This window comes from Cupressus sempervirens, chromosome 10, assembly GCF_028749045.1.
Source record: "Cupressus sempervirens isolate cs-2001-9-10 chromosome 10, ASM2874904v1, whole genome shotgun sequence".
NCBI classification, from domain to species: domain Eukaryota; kingdom Viridiplantae; phylum Streptophyta; class Pinopsida; order Cupressales; family Cupressaceae; genus Cupressus; species Cupressus sempervirens.
Window position 1 is genome coordinate 853630185 of NC_143127.1, and position 20863 is coordinate 853651047.

Genomic DNA, 20863 nt, shown 5'->3' on the forward strand with positions numbered 1-20863 from the left:
TGCATCCCTTCCTCACTCCCCAGCTAAACCTATGACATCATCAAGGTTGGAGTCAGCTTCAGCAGGTTCATCTACACCAGATTTACCATCTACACCTGCCATATCTCAGCTCCAGGTATCATCAGTGGAAGTGACTACCACTTCATCTACCGAGCTGCATCCCTCTTCGTCTACCAAGCTGCACCCCTCTTCATCTACCGAGTTGGCCTCCTCGATTCCATCATCATCAGTTGGTATTGCTGTGAGTTCTCCAATTTTGACTACTCCAATTTGTTCTACAATTTTGTCGCCATCTACTTCAGGCATAGTGAGCTTAGATACTATATTATCGAGTGTATCACCATTTTTGGCCAGTACTCAAATTTTTGACCCTATACATAATCCTATTGGCACTCAACCCTCAAGCATCCCAGTTTTTACTGCTAGTCCTTCTGTCTCTACTGTTGTGTCTATTCCAAAGGTCAAACCAGTCATCTCAGAAGTCAAACAAAAGCAACCATTAAGACTTATGATCACTGGAAAGGAAATTCCTGAAGACATTGACTTGGACATAGAGATAGTAATTCCAAAGATTGACTTTGATAATGCTACCATTGAAGAAATGAGGTATGCTAGTCAACTTATTGAGAAAAAGGCTACTCAGATGCAGTTAAGATCGGAAAGGGATAAGGAATGCAGGATAATTGAGGATGCCCAGAACATAATTACTGAGGCTATAGGTGTTGATGTTGATACTTCTCAACACATTTTGATTCAATTGGAAGAGGTAGTTAATAAATTCAATGAAGATGCCTCCGGACAAGAAAAGCTAATTGAGCGTGCAGCAAAGAAATTTGATAATAAGGTGTTGGGGCACATTGCCCAGAACATTGCAATAAATCAGGTTGCATTAACCTTAGTTTTGGCAGATATGGAAAATTCTTTTAATAATGTAACATCTCTTTTTGCTAAGCTTTGTGATGTTACCGAGTACACTAAGGGAATAAGAGAGAAACTAAATAAAATTGATGAGGATCTGAAGGTGAGCGCATAGAACTTGAAGCTTGACCCCAGTTCAAGCTCATCTCATCACCTCAGGATCAAATTTTTGTCAGAGAAGCAGGCAAAACTGTTGAGAGAAGAGGCAAGGATCCGATCTACATTGATAGATATCCAAAACATGATCCTTCCCATCATGGATTCAATGCAGAAGCACATTGCACATTCAAAGACATTAATCCATGATAATAACTTCTCCATTGCAGACCATGTGATTGAACTTTCGACTGAAGTTCAAGTAGCTCTTTCCACCTGCAAAATTTTGCAAGAGAATTGGGATAAGACTCTCCAGCTTATTCTTCAGGTACATTCAGAGTTCATCTCTCATTTTGGTGTTTCAATATAAGTATATATATTCTTTTATTCTTTGGCATTATTGTCAAAAAGGGGGAGATTATTGTTGGATATGTATACTATGGGTGAATAAGTATTTTCAAAAAATTGTACAAAGGAAGAGATATACAGCTCATGTAAATATTGTATGAACATTCTATGGGGGAGTTGTATATAAAAAAGCTATGTATATTCAGAATCAGTCATCAGCATGTCAGATAAATTTTGTCTCATAAATTTTTTTGTCACTAATGCCAAAGGGGGAGATTGTTGGCATTATGATACATTTTTGTCATTAGTTACAACACTTATTGGATTCTGAATGCTTACCGACCTCTCACCGAACATTCCTTTGTAAGCCAAGCTTTACCTAGTTCTCAGTGTTTACCGAGTGATCGAGGTGAAAAAAGAAGTCAGTGTTTACCGAGTGATCGAGGTGAACAAAGTAGCCAGTGTTTACCAAGTGTTCGAGGTAAAGAAAGGAATCAGTTTTGACCGAGTGAAGATGTACTTAGTATTGACCGAGAACTTCGTGATAACCGAGCTCCTGAGGTTATCAAGGAAATTAATTTTACCGAGCTCAGACGGTTATCAAGGAAACTAACTATCACCGAGTCACAAGGTTCTATCAAGTGTTTCCTTTGATCACTAAGCTACAGTTCAAATAGAAGTGTTCACCGAGTGACATCTCTTCTACCGAGTCTCCAGTGGTTACCAAGTTCAGAACTACTCGAAGTGTTTAGTATGGACCGTGCCTTCACTTCTACCGAGTGCATGACGATGCCGAGTAACGCAGTGGACGCCGAATATCAGAAGGACACCGAGTTAGTTCAGTGAACCCAAGTTTTTACCTTGGGCCGACTTTGTATAGAGATTTGCACTTGTTGTTTTGGCCGACCTTGCATGTATTGTTTATTTGGATGGTATATATATGCAATGTATTGTATCATTCAAAGGATGAAAAGAAGAGTAATGGAAATAGTAATGGTAACGAATGAAAATGCGAAAGTGTGAAAGAAATACATGCGTGCGAAAGTATGTGTACTGAGTTGTGAAGATATTCAGCAAGGTCAAGTTTTGGAGCAGAAAAGTTTTATCTATCACATCAAGGTGAATCAGAGCATAGCGGATCTTATCAGCAATCAGTTGTAATCAGATCCACTGTTTCATTCTAACAGGTGAATCAATTTTTTTTTAAATCCTTTAACAAGGTAGACTTAACAGTCTTTTGTAAATCTCCTAATAGAGTGCATACTTTATTGTATGTTTGTAAATCCTCTAACAAGGTGGATCTAGCAATCCTTTGTGCTCCTAACAGGGCAGATCACCAGAAGTGGTCATTGTAAGCCTTAACTGGCCAACTTCATACTGCAGTAATGAAGCTTTGTGGGTTTCATCCCCACCCCAGTTTTACTTTCTATTTGGAAGGTTTCTGGGTCACCAAATCTGTGTGTTCAAGTGTTGCAAATGATTTTGTTTCATGCTTACAGTAGGTTACTTGGATGAATGGTGAATATATCAGTATGCAGTTTTATTGCTTGAAATTTTAAGAGTTACTGATTCACCCCTCCCCTCTCAGTAACTTGTCACATCTTGAATATTTCCAACAGCAACAACTATGTTGATGTAAAGAGGGTGATGAATCTCAATGGGGAAGGAAACAATGAGGGGTGAATAACAATTAGAGAGAAGCTATGGAATTTTTGTTCGTCACTATAGGCTCTCTTGAGAATATCAAGCACATCAAAGGACACCCTTGTATCACCTTTAGTATCACACTTCTCAACCCTACACTCTAGGCTCACTATCCTCTCTATATCAGCATGGTCATTACTCTCATGAGTAACATCCTCATACCTAAGAGTAGAGTGGGAGTTTTTTTCCTTTTAAAGGGGGTCACATTATTATCATCCAAAATTTTCCTTGTGAACAATTTCTAAGAGATGGGTAAATTCTTGAATTTAAGATTAAAAAGCCTCCTAATCCTTTCCAAGGCATTCTATCAGGCATTTGGGTTGAAAGGATTTATTGGCAAGAGAAAATTTTAAAGTATTTACATTTGGAAAACCTTTTAGAATATTATTAATATTCTTAGTGCATAAAAGAGGGGGTTTAGTGCATAAAAGAGGGGGTTTCTTAGTGCATAAAAGAGGGGGTTTCTTTAAAGCATCGAGAGAGGCAACACTATCCTTAGAGTTGGAAAGGGGGTGGATCAACAATGGAATATTAGAAGTTTCAACATGATTATGAGATCTAGAATTCAGTCAAGGAGGTTTCAAATCCCTAATCATATTGGGTCCTCTAAGGAGAGGGGGGATCTTGTTCTTTAGTAGAAGATAATTGATTCTCATTTGACCTTCCCTTCTATAAAGGAAGCAAGCCTTTATACCACCAAGAAACATAATAGGTAAATATATCATTTTCTCATATAAGTCAAAGATGATATCTTTAGGAAAGTCCAATCCAAAATTGATTGAAACTAAATCCTAGCATTGGTATGAGGAATCATAGTTTCTATTTTATCCACTTTGATGATGTTTCCTATCGACTCTAGGGATTGTGGGATAAGGTTCTAGAAAAAAGGTGTAAGATTGCCAATTATTAGCCAATGAGGGTAAGTAAGGGAAAGGATTTCAACCTATATAGAATTAGGAGACCAAGAGAAGACCCTAAAGTTACAATTACCAACTTTCTAAAATTTTGTTTTTATGATTTCTTCCTAACTATCAGAGTTAGCCATAAAAGAAAGAAAGAAACATTTCTTAATCATACAAAAATATGTGATATAAAACCCTAATTGGTTAGCCTACACATTATGAAGCCATTTATTAAGAAAAGAATGAGAAGGAAACTGAGAAATATCCTTAAGGCTAATCTTCTCTAGTTCAATAACTGCAATAATGAAGATTGGGTTGAACACTGATAGTTTCAAATGAGAAAGATATCTTACTCCTATCTTCTCCTTTGCTCATTTTTTGTGTGACATCGATCTTTTGTTAGATGAATCATGATCCATGAGGAATGGATAATTTGTTCTCCACAACTCGTTTAAAGGACTTGGTCTTGGAAGAAGTAAAAGACACAGGTTTTTCTTTATCAAATTGTCCATCTTTGGGCATACTTGTGCCCAGAAAAGGAAAAACAGGAATAGAGTAAGTAATATTAATACCTAGAGGCAAAGCATATATAGAGGGTGAGGAATGACTGCAACTTGGAGGCCTCTTGAGAATTAGATAGGATTTTAGTTAGGCCTAAGTTGAGCGTTCTATATTTTTAAATATTTGTTATTTAAAAAAATACTTCATAAATATTTTCTAAGCTATTTTTCTATTGAGAATTTGTTTGCATGAATTTTTGTAGTAACCTAGGACAACTCTGATATCAATCTGATGTGAGTGGATGGATTGGATCCACAATGATAAATAAACATAAAATACACTTCATTAAACATAAAATACACACTACAAGCACTTATACAAATTATAGAATCATTTCATTGTCTAATCGATAAAAAACCATTACATTGTGCCTCTTTTATAGAGGTCTTTAATTGTTTCTAGAAACATCTAAATTAGCCAACATAAGACAACTAGACTTTTCTAGAATTATCTAAACATAAATGACTTCTAGAACTTTACAAAACTAAATATTAATTTTAGCTAACCCTATTTGGTAATCCAGCAATTTCTAGAATCCTCTATTACACCTTTACATTTCATTTAAGGGGGAAATTACATTTTATTGTCTAATTGATTAAAAAACCATTACATTGTGCCTCTTTTATAGAGGTTTTTGATTATTTCTGGAAACATCTAAATTAGCCAACATAAGACAAATAGACTTTTCTAGAATTATTTGAACATAAATTACTTCTAGAACTTTACAAAACTAAATATTTATTTTACCTAACCCTATTCGGCAATCCAGCAATTTCTAAAATCCTCTATTACACCTTTACATTTCATTTGAGGGGGAAATTACATTCCAACACTCCCCCCTAATTTCAACCTCAAATGCTATTACATACATATTCCAATGTGTTATGATTATTATTTTCTTTTGCCTATTTCTCATTTCCACATCCAAGCCTGCAGTCTTTGAAACCTCTGATCATAATGTTCGAGCTTTCAAATTTCATTTTCTCTTGCTTGTTGTTTTCCTTTTTTCCTTTTTCTTATCATTATTGACTATTCAAATCCTTTCTTTTTCCTAATGCCAAAATGCCATTTTCCAATAATCTTCATATCGGCTAATGCCTTTGTCCAATTGTTGCAATAGTCCTTAAAAAAAACTTAATTTAATACTTCAAAATAATAAACTTGAACTTCCTGCAAAATCACTTTCTATGGATGTCTTGCTACATAATGGTTGAGATTTACTCAAATCAATTTTTATCCTCCTTGAACATTCAATCTTTGAATTATCTCTATCATTATACACACTTGAACATTTGTACTTAAAAAAACTTTTGATCATACCTATAATCTTCTGCCAACTCGATCTGTAGCTCCATCCACAATTCATTTTAATACAACCTGCTGTAAAATCTTTATTGTACTCTATATTCCAACATGTATTATCACAATGATTTTTCAAGCCACAAATATTACAAGGATGATATCCCAACATCTATCCTTTGTAAGCCCTTTTCTATTACAATGTGAATATTGCACAATCTTTATGCTTTCAATTGATTCTGTTGAACCTTTATTCATCTTTCCACTGCCTGCATCATACCCAAGACCTGAATATTTTGGCTTGGCTGTAGTTTCAATCGGATTCCTTAATCCTTGTTCATCCTTTCCTAGACCTTTATCTTTGAAACTCATTCTTTCCATAATCTTCAAACCAATATTATCATTATAATAGCTAGAATTTTTGTCAATACTATGTTCATCATTACACTCCTTTTTGCAAACAACTTCAGCAAAATCACATTTCTCAGTCCCATAATCACTCAAATCATTTGTGTCACATGATACATCACATACAAATGGTTTCACATTCAAACATTCTTTCTCTTGTTTCAGAATAGACAATTCCTCCTTTAATATATTATTTTACTCTTCCAATTTCTTCACATTTTCTTCTAAAACTTTGTTCTTTTTTCTCAGCATCATCCAGCAAATTTAACTTTTCTTCTAATTCTTTATTTTTCTCTCTAAGCTTGCATGTTTCCTTTACCTACCAATTATGTACTTCTTCCACAAATTTTAGCCTATCCTCTAACTCTTTCATTCTCTCTTTATATTCACTAATTTCATTTAAAAGTCTATAGTTTTCTTCTGACCTCTTTCTAATCATTGCAAACTTTTTTTGTCTCTAATTTCAATAATTTTTCTTTTAAACAATTCATCTCAAGAGTCAAACTTATATTTTCTTTTAACACTCTTTTACCTTGTTTTCCCATTTTAATAAACTCAAATCTATCAAACAAAAATCCAAGCTCCCTCTTAAAACACAAATCTGAAAACCTTTGTCACCATCAACTATTAACATCAAATTTCATACTTACCATGATTCATATTGACACTTCTCAATGACAACGATTGTGATCTCTTTTCATAGACTTAATGCGCTCTACAACACTTCAATTCCTTCTTCATAACAATAGTCTCTTTCATGAAAACAGTATAAATCCTCCATGAATAGTTGCATCCAATAAAATGCTCACTCTTTCTCTCGACGGGAGCAATGATTTTCTTATTCTCCAAACAAATTTCTTCACACCAACAATTCTTCAAAACTTTACAAACCTATATTTTAATTTGAGCTAACCCTATTCATCATCCCAAGAATTTCTAGAATCCTCTATTACACCTTTACATTTCATTTGAGGGAGAAATTACATTCCAACAATTTTACAATGTAGTTTTAGTTCTTTGATTATTTTGATTTAAAACACATTTTATAAAATTTGGTAAGAATTATTTGTATGAGCAGTTCATCATTTCCTTCCCAACTTATTTTTACTTTCATTTTTTCAAGAAAAAATAAAGTATTTGTATAGATGAAACTTCTTGAAATATAATCATTTGTTACCCATACACCTTTTCAATATCCAAAATTTTCCACCAATCTTTTTAAAATTGACATCTCTTGACTAATTTACTATTTGATAAATTTTTATTTTTATTTTAAAACTATTTTTCTACTCCTCTGTTATTCTTCTGACTTAATGTACAGCAACTCTTATATCTAATAGAAAAAATAATATTTGCATGAATTTACAATTCTTTTTCACTCCTTTGATTATTAGAGTTAAAACACACACATTTTATAAAAAATCAAGAATTGTCTAGTTGTGTAAAAATTGCATCTTCCCTTACTCTACTTAATTTATTATTTCTTAATTATAGTTAAATTAAATCAACGTAACCAACCAACCATTATAACATGTTTTGGGCACTTTACCTGTATTCACAATATATATGCTAATTTAAACAAAATGACAAATGCATAAAAGTAAGTGGGAATAAGAGTAACATATATGGCTAAGAATTAGGCCACGAGCCAAACCAAACATAAAAATATTCAACCATACCTTCAAAATTAAATAGAAAGAGATAAATATTGACAAGGGGATTAAATCCATTTAAAAAATAAGTCTTCTTCCACATTTTAAAAACACAAAATTTATTATTTACTTATAGAAAGATACAAAAAGTTATTATGATAGTAAACAACCTTCAAACTCAGGGTACTAACATTAATAAACAATACTTAGATATGATAATTTCGGGATCAAATTAAACCCACCATTGTCAATATGTCATACCAAAAAAAAAAAAAATTAAGATACTTTCCCAACTTTTTATGTGGAGGATCCAAATTAAACCCACTATTGTCAAAAGGTCATACCCAAAAAAAAAAATTAAGATACTTTCCCAACTTTTTATGTGGATGCAATTGTTCTCTATGCAATCCTTTGTACATAAATCTAAGTTTGTCTTCCATAATAGATTTTTGCACCACGATCTTCCATTTAAGAGATTTCCATCATACATGAATTTAAGTTTGCATACCATAATAGATTTTAGCACCATATTATTGGATTGATCACACATAAATTTAAGTTTGCATACCATAATAGATTTTCACACCATATTATTGGATTGATCTTCATAATAGACTTCTTGATATCTTTTGGGATCACACTCTGTGATCCACAGTAACCATAGTGAAGTATTATAAAAATACTTTATAATGACAATATACTTTTATTAAAAAAATAAAAAGTCTAAAGTAGAACAATTTTGTCAAAAAATTAAGATACTTTCCCAACTTTTTATGTGGAGGATCCAAATTAAACCCACCATTGTCAAAAGGTCATACCAAAAAATTAAAATTAAAATACTTTCCCAACTTTTTATGTGGACGCGACTATTCTCTATGCAATCCTTTGTACATAAATCTAAGTTTGCCTTCCATAATAGATTTTTGCACCATGATCTTCCATCTTAAGAGATTTCCATCATACATGAATTTAAGTTTGCATACCATAATAGATTTTCGCACCATATTATTGGGTTGATCACATTGCATACCATTATAGATTTTCGCACCATATTATTGGATTGATCTTGATAATAGACTTCTAAAATTATTGACAATATACTTCTCAAATTGATGATATCTTTAGAGATCACACTCTCTCCTCCATTATCACAATAACCATAGGGAAGTATTATAAAAATATTATAAAAATTAATGAGAATATACTTTTATTAAAAAATTAAAAGTCTAAAATAGAACAATTTTGTCAAACTTGTGGAAACACCTATCTAATGTCTCAATTCAAACTTGGGGGAAATTATATTTCATTGTCTGATTGATAAAAAAACCATTACATTGTGCCTCTTTTATAGAGGTCTTTGATTATTTTTGAAAATATCTAAATCAGCCAACATAAGACAAATAGACTTTTCTAGAATTATTTGAACATAAATTACTTCTAGAACTTTACAAAACTAAATATTAATTTTACGTAACCCTATTTGACAATCCAGCAATTTCTAGAATCCTCTATTATACCTTTACATTTCATTTGAGGGGGAAATTACATTCCAACACTCCCCCCTAATTTCAACCTCAAATGTTGTTACATACATATTCCAATGTGTTATGATTATTATTTTCTTTTGCCTATTTCTCATGTCCACATCCAAGCCTGCAATCTTTGAAACCTCTTATCATAATGTTTGAGCTTTCAAATTCCATTTTCTCTTGCTTGTTGTTTTCCTTTTTTCCTTTTTCTTATCATTATTGACTATTCAAATCCTTTCTTTTGCCTAATGCCAAATGCCATTTTCCAATAATCTTCATATTTGCTAATGCCTTTGTCCAACTGTTGCAATAGTCCTTAAAAAAAACTTAATTTAATACTTCAAAATAATAAACTTGAACTTCCTGCAAAATCACTTTCTATGGATGTCTTGCTACATAATGGTTGAGATTTACTCAAACCATTTTTTATCCTCCTTGAACATTCAATCTTTGAAATATCTCTATCATTATATACAATTGAACATTTGTACTTAAACAAACTTTTGATCATACCTATAATCTTCTGCCAACTCGATCTGTAGCTCCATCCACAATCCATTTTAATACAACCTGTTGTAAAATCTTTATTGTACTCTATATTCCAACATGTCTTATCACAATGATTTTTCAAGCCACAAATATTACAAGGATGTATATCCCAACATCTATCCTTTGTATGCCCTTTTCTATTACAATGTGAATATTGCACAATCTTTATGCTTTCAATTGATTCTATTGAACCTTTATTCATCTTTCCACTACTTGCATCATATCCAAGACCTAAATATTTTGACCTGACTGTAGTTTCAATCAGATTCCTTAATCCTTGTTCATCCTTTCGTAGACCTTTACCTTTGAAACCCATTCTTTCCATAATCTTCAAACCAATATTATCATTATAATAACTAGAAGTTTTGTCAATACTATGTTCATCATTACACTCCTTTTTGCAAACAACTTCAACAAAATCACATTTCTCAGTCCCATAATCACTCAAATCATTTGTGTCACGTGATACATCGTGCATACAAATGGTTTCACATTCAAACATTCTTTCTCTTGTTTCAGAATAGACAATTCCTTCTTTAATATATAATTTTCCTCTTCCAATTTCTTCACATTTTCTTCTAAAACTTTATTCTTTTTTCTCAGCATCATCCAACAAATTTAACTTTTATGTACTTCTTCCACAAATTTTAGCCTATCCTCTAACTCTTTCATTCTCTCTTTATATTCACTAATTTCATTTAAAAGTCTACAATTTTCTTTTGACCTCTCTCTAATCATTGCAAACTTTTGTGTCTCTAATTTCAATAATTTTTCTTTTAAACAATCCATCTCAAGAGTCAAACTTATATTTTCTTTTAACACTCTTTTACCTTGTTTTCCCATTTTAATAAACTCAAATCTATCAAACAAAAATCCAAGCTCCCTCTTAAAATATAAATCTGAAAACCTTTGTCACCATCAACTATTAACATCACATTTCATACTTACCATGATTCATATCAACACTCCTCAATGACAGCGATTGGGATCTCTTTTCATAGACTTAATGCGCTCTACAACACTTCAATTCCTTCTTCACAACAATAGTCTCTTTCATGAAAATAGTATAAATCCTCCATGAACAGTTGCCTCCAATAAAATGCTCACTCTTTCTTTCGACGGGAGCAATGATTTTCTTATTCTCCAAACAAATTTCTTCACACCAACAATTCTTCAAAACTTTACAAACCTATATTTTAATTTGACCTAACCCTATTCGTCATTCCAGGAATTTCTAGAATCCTCTATTACACCTTTACATTTCATTTGAGGGGGAAATTACATTCCAACAATTTTACAATGTAGTTTTAGTTCTTTGATTATTTTGATTTAAAACACATTTTATAAAATTTGGTAAGAATTATTTGTATGAGTAGTTCATCATTTCCTTCCCAACTTATTTTTACTTTCATTTTTTCAAGAAAAAATAAAGTATTTGTATAAATGAAACTTCTTGAAACACCTTTTCATATCCAAAATTTTCCACCAATCTTTTTAAAATTGACATCTCTTGACTAATTTACTATTTGATAAAAAAAATATTTTTTAAAAAAAAAAAAAACGTATTTTTCTATTAAAATAATATTGGCATGAATTTACAATTCTTTTCCACTCCTTTGATTATTAGAGTTAAAACACACACATTTTATAAAAAATTAAGAATTGTCTAGTTGTGTAAAAATTGCATCTTCCCTTACTTTACTTAATTTATTATGTATTAATTATAGTTAAATTAAATCAACGTAACCAACCAACCATTATAACATGTTTTGGGCACTTTACCTATACTCAAAATATATATGCTAATTTAAACAAAATGACAAATGCATAAAAGTAAGTGGGAATAAGAGTAACATCTATGGTTAAGAATTAGGCCATGAGCCAAACCAAACATAAAAATATTCAACCATACCTTCAAAATTAAATAGAAAGTGATAAATATTGACAAGGGCATTAAATCCATTTTAAAAATAAGTCTTCTTCCACATTTAAAAAATACAAAATTTATTATTTACATATAGAAAGATACAAAAAGTTATTATGATAGTAAACAACCTTCAAACTCGAGGTACTAACATTAATAAACAATACTTGGATATGATAATTCCAGGATCGAAATTAAACCCACCATTGTCAATAGGTCATACCAAAAAAAAAAAAAATTAAGATACTTTCCCAACTTTTTATGTGGAGGATCTAAATTAAACCCAACATTGTCAAAAGGTCATACCAAAAAAAAAATTAAGATACTTTCCCAACTTTTTATGTGGACGCGACTGTTCTCTATGCAATCCTTTGTACATAAATCTAAGTTTGCCTTCCATAATAGATTTTTGCACCACTATCTTCCATCTAAGAGATTTCCATCATACATGAATTTAAGTTTGCATACCATAATAGATTTTTGCACCATATTATTAGGTTGATCACATTGCATACCATTATAGATTTTCGCATCATATTATTGGATTGATCTTGATAATAGACTTCTAAAATTATTGACAATATACTTCTCAAATTGATGATATCTTTAGAAATCACACTCTCTCCTCCATCATCACAATAACCATAGGAAAGTATTATAAAAATTAATGAGAATATACTTTTATTAAAAAATTAAAAGTCTAAAATAGAACAATTTTGTCAAACTTGTGGAAACACCTATCTAATGTCTCAATTCAAAATTACAATTTTGTTTTGAAGCAGACAATTCGCTTTCAATTTACCTACTAAGAATTGGGAAAGAAGAGAGAAAATAGTTAAAAACTTGGCGCCAATGGAAACGCATAGGCAGAATAATTGAGACATTGGACAAATGGAAAACAAGCGGAAACCAGAGCAATGACGTCATCATGAAGTATTTCAACGGCCGTAGGAGCGGCGCGAATTTCGAAAACAAAACGGGCAAATATTAATAAAATTAAAAACATTCTAAAAATAAATAAATTAAAAAGCCAAAACCTACCAGACAAAAACACCGACAAAGCAAGGAGCCTGAAATGACCGGACCAGCCGGTGGGCAACGTGATTTACGGGTTTGGCCCGCTCGCTCAACTTGATCCTTCGTGAATCCCGCGACCATGCCCCACCGTTTTATTTATTGCATTTATCTTTTTTTGAAATAAACTTTACCGTTATGCGTGCTTACGTGGCATAGTTTATGTGCTCATACATGATGATGATGGCATAATGGTTTATGGACAATTTGAGGAAAAAATCCCTGCCGCTGCAAGCCCAGACCTGCAAAATCCGCACAAATTTCAGTACAAATTTCGGGAAAATATTGTGAGAAAGGCGGCAGAATTGGGTAAGCAGTTGAATCCTTGGGAAAAAGAATTTCAATCCGAGCTAGATCTTCTCTTTTTAATGATCTGGTTGATTTTTCTCATTGTTTGGGATTTTTTTTTTGCAATGAATTTCCGTTGCAGTCGCTTTAGTTTGTATTGGATTGTGATTTCTAGGCTTCGCGAAGCCAGAGTTGCTGTTTTGGGTCGTACATTGATCTTTTTCAGCGATTTTAAGCTTTTTTTGCCCCAATATCGTAGCATATGAGATATGAGCTAACGGTAATTTTTTGGTTAATTCGAGCCACATTGTGGAACTGTTTCTATCTTTATTGATTTTTCTGATTCTTCAGCATTGTGTTTCCCTTTTCTATTGTAGGAGCGCTCTTTCTGGGATGCAGTTCTGATTTCAGCTGTTGACAAGTCTGACTTGCCGTGATTGTTGCGAAATCGTTTATTTCTGGGGTTTGAAAGCTTGATTTCCAAAAATTTCGGCCATTTGAATTGAGACAACGGTAAGATTGAGCGAGCCCTGGGTGTTTATATTGCATAGCCCACTTTGGAATAATCTCAGGCGTATTTCGTTGTTGTTTTCGTAGGATTGGGAACCTGGATAATGTTTTAGAGGGTTATTATAACGTGGTTCTCTGGACTCTCTGGATTTTTTTGGTTAGACGTAGAGTAGGACTTATTTAGGTGTATCTGCAAACATCTGCAGGAATACCTGGAATTTCAAAATTCATAGGTAGTAGCTAACTGTATTAGGAATTTGAAAATTCTTAGGTTGTAGGTTTGTAGCTAACTGCATTTACATAGTACATTAGATTTTGAAGAGCTTTACAGGCATTATTAACAAGTTTTATTAAATTCAGTTTAATTTCAGCTAGAAAATGACACGGAATGTTATTTTTTACAGGTGATCGCTAGTGTTGCAGCGATGCGGAGGTTATTTCCATTGAAACCGGTCACTGCATCGAACAATAACAGTAACAGTAATAAATCGCCCAACCAGAGGGTCGATAAGGATGGGCCATTCTTTTGGGAAAGGGGGAGCGATTACCTGAAGGAGAATTCGCTTGAAGCGCAGATGATTCGAGACCATTCTTCTTCTATTCCGAAGAAAACATTCTCGGGGGGAGGGAATTCGAAGCGATCATCTGTGCATTCAATAAACCATCATATGGCTCCCGCGTTTGAATCTTCAACTCTTCACAGAGGAAGCCATTCTTCAGCCTCTTCCATCTTTTCCAGCGACAAGAATGATAGCTCTTTCAGTGATGTGAGCAAATCCTCTGGAAGCAGTGCAGATGGTTTTGCTCCAAGCTCCAAAGACACACCTCCGTAAGAACGTTAATCATGTAGATTCTCATTCTTTTTAAGTTATAAAGATGAAAGGCGCCAGCCACAGAAAATTTTGTATGTGAGTTGTTTTTGGTAAATAGCGACTTGAAACGATTTCATGAGCTTTGTAGGCCTGAGCTAATCCCTATCCTCTTGCTGAATTATTGCTCTTTTTATGTTGTCTGATTCCTCTGTTTACTAATTCATAAACGATGGCTAGAAGATCTATTGCCCGAGATTTTCAATAGCTATCTGGTTAAACTGGCCCAAGACAATCGGTTGGGCCTTCAGTTCTGTGGACTCTATATTTGTTTTCTATTCTTTGCTCTAAAAGTCTGGGGTTTGTTTTCAATAAACAGTAACCTCTTTTCTATTAAGATCGACAAATATTAGTTTATCTTTATTGTATACTCTGTTTGAGAAAAAATGCTTAGGGGTTGGGTTTCTATCTATTTTTCTTGAATTTAAATAATATAAAGTTCTGAGAATAACCTGTGAATTGGAATCCCTTCCTTAGTCTTTGCTATTAACTAGAAAGACTAAATCCATAACATGGTGTAAAGTTTTTTATCTGGTTCAACCGTTTAAGCTGGTTGGGTTTCTATCTATTTTTCTTGAATTTCAATATTATTAAGCTCTGAGAAAAACCTGTGAATTGGAACCCCTTCCTTAGTCTTAATTATTTACTAGAAAGACTAAATCCATACCACGGTGTAAAGTTCTCTATCTATTTCAACCGTTTAAGCCAGTAATGCTCTGTTCATATTGATTTCTGTTAGAGAGAACAGTTTTAGCTTCTAGAATTTCTCTTGAAACGAGAAATTTGATTTATGTTTTGAAATGATGGCTTATTCATGATCGAAAGGCTTCTCTCGACATGACATTCCAAATTAATCCATTAAACGTTTATTATGGGTTTTTAAGCTTAGTCTTCATTATGCTGCTAAAATGCATTTTATTTGAAAAGAACATTGTTTCGGGGGATGGGAGGGGGGGGTTGGCGAAGATCAGTCCACTTGAGTAAACATAGTAGGTGGTAGGTTTGCGTGGTTTTCTCTTGTTAATGTGTAGTTCAGTTTTTTTAATTAATGGGCAGATTATGTAGTTTTAAAAGAAATTGTCAATAAGAAATTGATTTGATTTATCTGCAGGGAACGTATGCTGAATGGTCACTGTGAAAACAGAGAAGCAAAAGTTTTATGGACAAACAGATCAACCAGTGTGCCTAAAGGCCGTCCTCAAGTATACCATAGCACCCTTGCAAATACTCTTCCATCCTTGTCTAGAAGTAGTTCTGCACGTATAACAAAGGTTCCAGATGATTTCTTGGAATCAAGTTTTGTTGGAAGGGAAGAAGAGGAAGAAGATACTCACAACTTGGTATCTGGAAAGGCACAGACAGAATTAATGGCAGACAATGAAACTGCTCTAAGCTCCGGTCGGCCACCACGTTCGAGACTTTCTGGCCAAGATAATATTCATAGAGGCAGTGTTGGACTTGTACGTTCCCAGTCTTTTAAAGGTTCTGGTGTAAACATAGGTGAAAAATCATCCTCAAAGATGCCAGGTGACCTGTCATATCCAAAAAGCTCATCATCATCAGTGGGGGATAAACTCTCTTCCAGGTATCAAAGTGCTCGAAATGTTGCTGAAAGACTGGTTAGGTCACTACCAGGGAAATCCAAATCCAAAGTAAACAATTTTGATGCCAAGAGTAATTTTGATGATGAAACTGTTCTTATCCACTGTGATGGGAGAATCCGCAGGGAATTTCTAGAATCGTACCAGGCATCAGGACCTGAGCTTGGAAGCTACCACAATTTGAACACTGAAGAATTGTCTCCATCTCAAAGCCAGGGACTAAGCCCACATGGCAAATCAAATGAGGAAAGGCAGTTTCCTACTTGTCAAGTACAGGATGTTGAAGGGTTGGTTCTCCATCCAGCTCAAAAAGAAGTGGACAGATGCCGATTCCAAATGTGGCTTGAAGGCTATGATAAGGCACAAGATACAGATGAAGAGCTGGAAAGAAGAGCTAAAGCAGCTGAAGAGGAGGCTATATTATTGTCAGAAGAGTTAGAATCGATGAGCTGGTACCATTGCAGCAGATCTGAATCTGTAGGTGCAAAGAACTCGGAACAAAATACAGAATTCTTTTGGCAAAAATTGAGACAATTATCTGAGGAAAAAAGGAACTTAGCACTTATGCTTTCTTCGGAGGCTCAAAGCCGCAAGAGAGAAAGATCTTCAGCAACTGAAGCATTAAGGTTGATCAAGGGAGAGATGGAATCTCGCACAAAGATATTGGAGAATGAAAAGTATGATCTGCAACAAACATTAGAGAAGGAGATCGATAGACGGTCAAATGAGTGGACCTCTATGCTGGAGAAAATTAGGTCTGAGGAGAGGAGGATGAGAGAGAGGGTAAGAGATCTGGCAGAGCAAAATGTAGCATTGCAGAGAGAAGTTTCATCTATAAATAACCAGGAAATTCACGTTAAAAATCAGGTCAGGGAATCTCAGCAATGTATGAATGATTTGAGAAAAAAATTAACAGATGCAGAGAATGAGATTATACAGTTAAGGGAATCCCTGTCAGAATCTGTTAAGAAAGGAAAACAAGCAGAGGATGACCGTGATGCAAACAAGAGGAGTTACAGGGAAAAAGAAAGGGAAAATTCTGAGTTACAGAAATCAGTTGTCAGATTGCAGAGACTATGCAAAGATCAGGAAAGAACAATTGGTGGGTTGTGGGGAGGATTAGACAATGAGATAAATGATCGTCCACAAGATAAGGATGATTGTATCACCAAGCTACAAAAGGAACAACTCCGATTAGTTGGTGTAGAACAAGCCTTACGCAAGGAATTAGACAATTGTAGATGGGAAGCTGACACTCTAAAGCACGAAAATAACAGCCTCCTCGAGAGGGTGCGAAGCAGAGAGAATGGTACTAGTATTGGGTTGATCAAACTAGATCATGAACTTTGGGATCGCCTTGATGGACTGCAAGCTCAGGCATTCCCACTGCTGGATGAGAATGTTGGCTTTTCTTTCAAGCTGCTGAATTATGTTAAAAGGAACATGTCTACATTTGATGCATGTGAAATGAATGAAGAGGAAAATTCAAAGAGTATGTTAGCAACTGGACAAGAATGGGATAGTGTCCTGGAATTTGACATGATGGCTCAAAGTTTAAGAAGAAAGGTTGATTCCTGGAAGAAAGGTGTATGGATGCAAAAAGAAATCTTGAAAGAAAAATCTCATATGTCCTGTGATGAATCCCTCAAGCAAGGTGTACAAAATCCAGACACGTATCAACAGCAGCAACAGAATATAGAGGTAATTAGTATTTTTGTTTCCATAATTCTAAATCTTGCATTTTAATCGAACTTGGAAGATTCCAGATTTTCTAGTAGGTAATATAATTCCAACAGTTTTCTTGTGAAAATATGTTTTATCTTTATATTATTTTAAGCAGCCAAATCTTCATTTTGTATTCAATTGTTTTTTCCCAAATTCACCTATCGAACATAAGAAACTAATATAGTTTATTAATGATCAAACAAAGGAAAGAACTAGCATACATTCTATTAATAACAGATACAAAGTATGAAAAAACAACACAGAGATGCTTCATTGTCGTGCTGGCATTCTTTCATATCATTTGACCCTATATGTTAAGTCTGGGAATTCTTGAGATTTTGTAGTTTAAACCTTACAGAGCATTACCACATCGATGATTCACCTCCTGCAAGTATAGGGATCAGACAAATGATATAGACTGGTTCAGAATGATTAAAAAACTATTTATTTTGTATTGATCTCTGTTTTTGTGATTCTAAATAATTCTAAATGATATAAACCTTATAGAGCATTACCACATCGATGATTCACCTCCTGCAAGTATAGGGATCAGACAAATGATATAGACTGGTTCAGAATGATAAAAAACTATTTATTTTGTATTGATCTCTGTTTTTGTGATTCTAAATAATTGATATAAGACCTTGGATCTAGGCATCTAAGATCAGGAAAATTGAGTCATCAAGAAACAGTCTTAATCAGACATATGGTCAATTTTTATACTTGTAAGGAGTATGCATTAACGTGCTTTTGTTATCAACTAATATTCTTAATTCCTATTGCAGAGTGAGGAGGGGTTCGACCAACTACAACAAGATCTCAAAGCTGAAACTTTACTTGTCAAAATTCTACGGGAAAAGTTATGTTCCAAGGAGGCTGATTTAGAACAACTTCAGGAAGAAGTTGCAAGTTTGGTAAGGAGTCAAGAGGTTTTGAGAAGTAACATTGAAAATCTACAGGATAGGCTCAGTAGCTCAAACCAGAAAGAGAAAGAGTTGGAGATCCTCGTATGTGTTGAAACTTTCTTTAAAATCTTTATATTTGGGATGTCAAACACAAGATTGCACTTCTTATTGTAGAACATTATGTTTCTTTCCTTATCATGAGCACTAATGCTATGATCTAATTCTATTTACAGCTTGGCGGCAAGGAAAATACCATCAGATGTTTACAAGCTGACTTACAAGAATGTCTCAAAGAACTGACATTGTTAAGAGCGGAGATACCTAGAGTTTCGGAAGAGAGGGATGGCTTTCAGCAAGATGCAGAACAACTTACCTGGCAAAACATGAAACTCATTGCCGAAGTAGAAGCACTAAAAATGAGAGTTGAGAAACTGGATGAGGATGTCCTAGTTAAGGAGGGACAATTGTCAATTTTACAGGAAAGCTTAAATGCGTAGTTTTGTAGTAAAGTAGTAGTATTTTGGCTCATTCCTTTTGACGTTGATAGGCATTTTTTAACATTCTCGGTGGTTGTATTCTAGTCTCACAGGTGTAACATAGCTGATTTTTTTAAAATATTTTTTTACATGTCAAGGAGTGTATAATAATATCCTATCGTGGATAGAAAGGGTTCTTCTGTAAGAATATCATACAGCGTTGTTAAATTTGTAAACGGGAACTGTCGGGTTTGTTCCCCCAACATATATGTCTAATATTGACTCCTTTGGCAGAAATTTAAGCTGCCTTGTGACAAGCATGGAAACCAGATAGCTCTTTTAACAGTTGGGTATTTTTGTTGCTTCAACTAAATTAATTTGGGTTTATTCTTCTCGAGCTTTCTTCTCTTGCGTCTTTGGAAACTATTTATTGCATGGATCCTCATAGAGATCACTAATGTTTTTACATTTGTTTAAATATGAGAGTACTGTCTCATTAATGAAGTGTGACTACGACAAATGGTAATTGGGGGAGGATTCATTGCTTTGGTGAATTCCTAGAGACCAACAAACTGATTTTGTATTTACAAATGCGCGACAAAAGACTTGTTGAAGAAACAGAGGTTGTTCTCGTGAATTTTGGAGGAGCTTGTAGGCCAGACTCGGAGTAGAAGAGATGATTTTTCAACAAGTAGATGACGTGGGAAGTCAAAAATTCAAAATATTATGTTATTCGTAAACGCTGAATGCCTTTCAACTATGAAGATGTCTTCATAGGTGAGAGAGCACTGCATCTTATTAGATAGACAGAGAGAAAGTCTTTGACTAAACCAGTTTTTAGTAATTCAAATTTTTTTAGTAAATATGAATTTTTGTGTAAAGTCAAATATTGTAAGCAAATCATCATCAGGGTAGGCTTGAAAGGTTTTTGAAGAGAAGAAAAAACCTTCCTCAAGTTATTCACTGGTGAGCTAACAAATTTAACTCAACAGGCACTTGATTAGTGTAAAAAGGCAAAAATCAGAAAAGCAGCCATAAATTGGTTTCTGATTAATACTTGGTTTGATGAGTTGAAAGAATCAAACAAAGAATATTAGATTAGACTGCATATGCAGGTTTAAGAAAGAGAAAAGATGATTTAAGGGAAACTAGACTTTGAACTAATTTGTTTTGGAAAGAACTTCAAATGAGAAAGAAGCAAATTTAAAATAGTATAATAGATATGCAATGGTTTGATTATGCAAGGCACTTGTATGAGATTAGAGTTTGTCCCTCCCCTAAACAACACTATTACATAGCTTTACATCATGCAAGATGTAGAGATGGGTATTAAGAAGTTGGGGGGTGGGAAAGCTAATGATTCGTTTGACTTTTAAACTGAGTATCTAAAGTGGGGAGAGATTTCTTGAGTTTGAACACCTCACATAACACAAGTATTCAACATAATTCAATAAGGGTTTCTTAAGGAGTGGATAAGTGTAGGGAAACCTCTTTATAAGAGGCAACATCAATAATCCTTCTAATT

The 20863-nt window shown here is 33.8% G+C and overlaps 1 protein-coding gene across 3 annotated transcripts; it reads left to right on the forward strand.

Annotated features, from left to right (window-relative positions):
• The first annotated feature begins 13123 nt into the window (after positions 1-13123).
• On the forward strand, positions 13124-19735 carry LOC149536691 (uncharacterized). 3 transcript variants are annotated; one of them, XM_089805349.1, is made up of 7 exons: positions 13178-13273; positions 13428-13532; positions 13630-13765; positions 14167-14591; positions 15743-17933; positions 18743-18964; positions 19096-19735. In XM_089805349.1, exons 4-7 carry the CDS (start codon positions 14188-14190, stop codon positions 19357-19359), a joined length of 3081 nt encoding a protein of 1026 aa, XP_089661475.1. In that variant the 5' UTR covers positions 13178-13273; positions 13428-13532; positions 13630-13765; positions 14167-14187; the 3' UTR covers positions 19360-19735. The 3 variants fall into 3 exon arrangements, with proteins under 3 accessions (XP_089661474.1, XP_089661476.1, XP_089661475.1); XM_089805348.1 differs by lacking the exon at positions 13428-13532 and having other exon boundaries at positions 13124-13273; XM_089805350.1 differs by lacking the exons at positions 13428-13532; positions 13630-13765 and having other exon boundaries at positions 13156-13273.
• Positions 19736-20863: the final 1128 nt, after the last annotated feature.

Excerpts from the sequence above, each read along its gene's own strand:
- LOC149536691 (XM_089805348.1), top strand. The coding sequence starts at position 14,188 with ATGCGGAGGTTATTTCCATTGAAACCGGTCACTGCATCGAACAATAAC. Across the intron at positions 17,934-18,742 it reads AGCAGCAACAGAATATAGAG|AGTGAGGAGGGGTTCGACCA; the intron begins GTAATTAGTATT and ends TTCCTATTGCAG. Across the intron at positions 18,965-19,095 it reads AGAAAGAGTTGGAGATCCTC|CTTGGCGGCAAGGAAAATAC; the intron begins GTATGTGTTGAA and ends TTCTATTTACAG.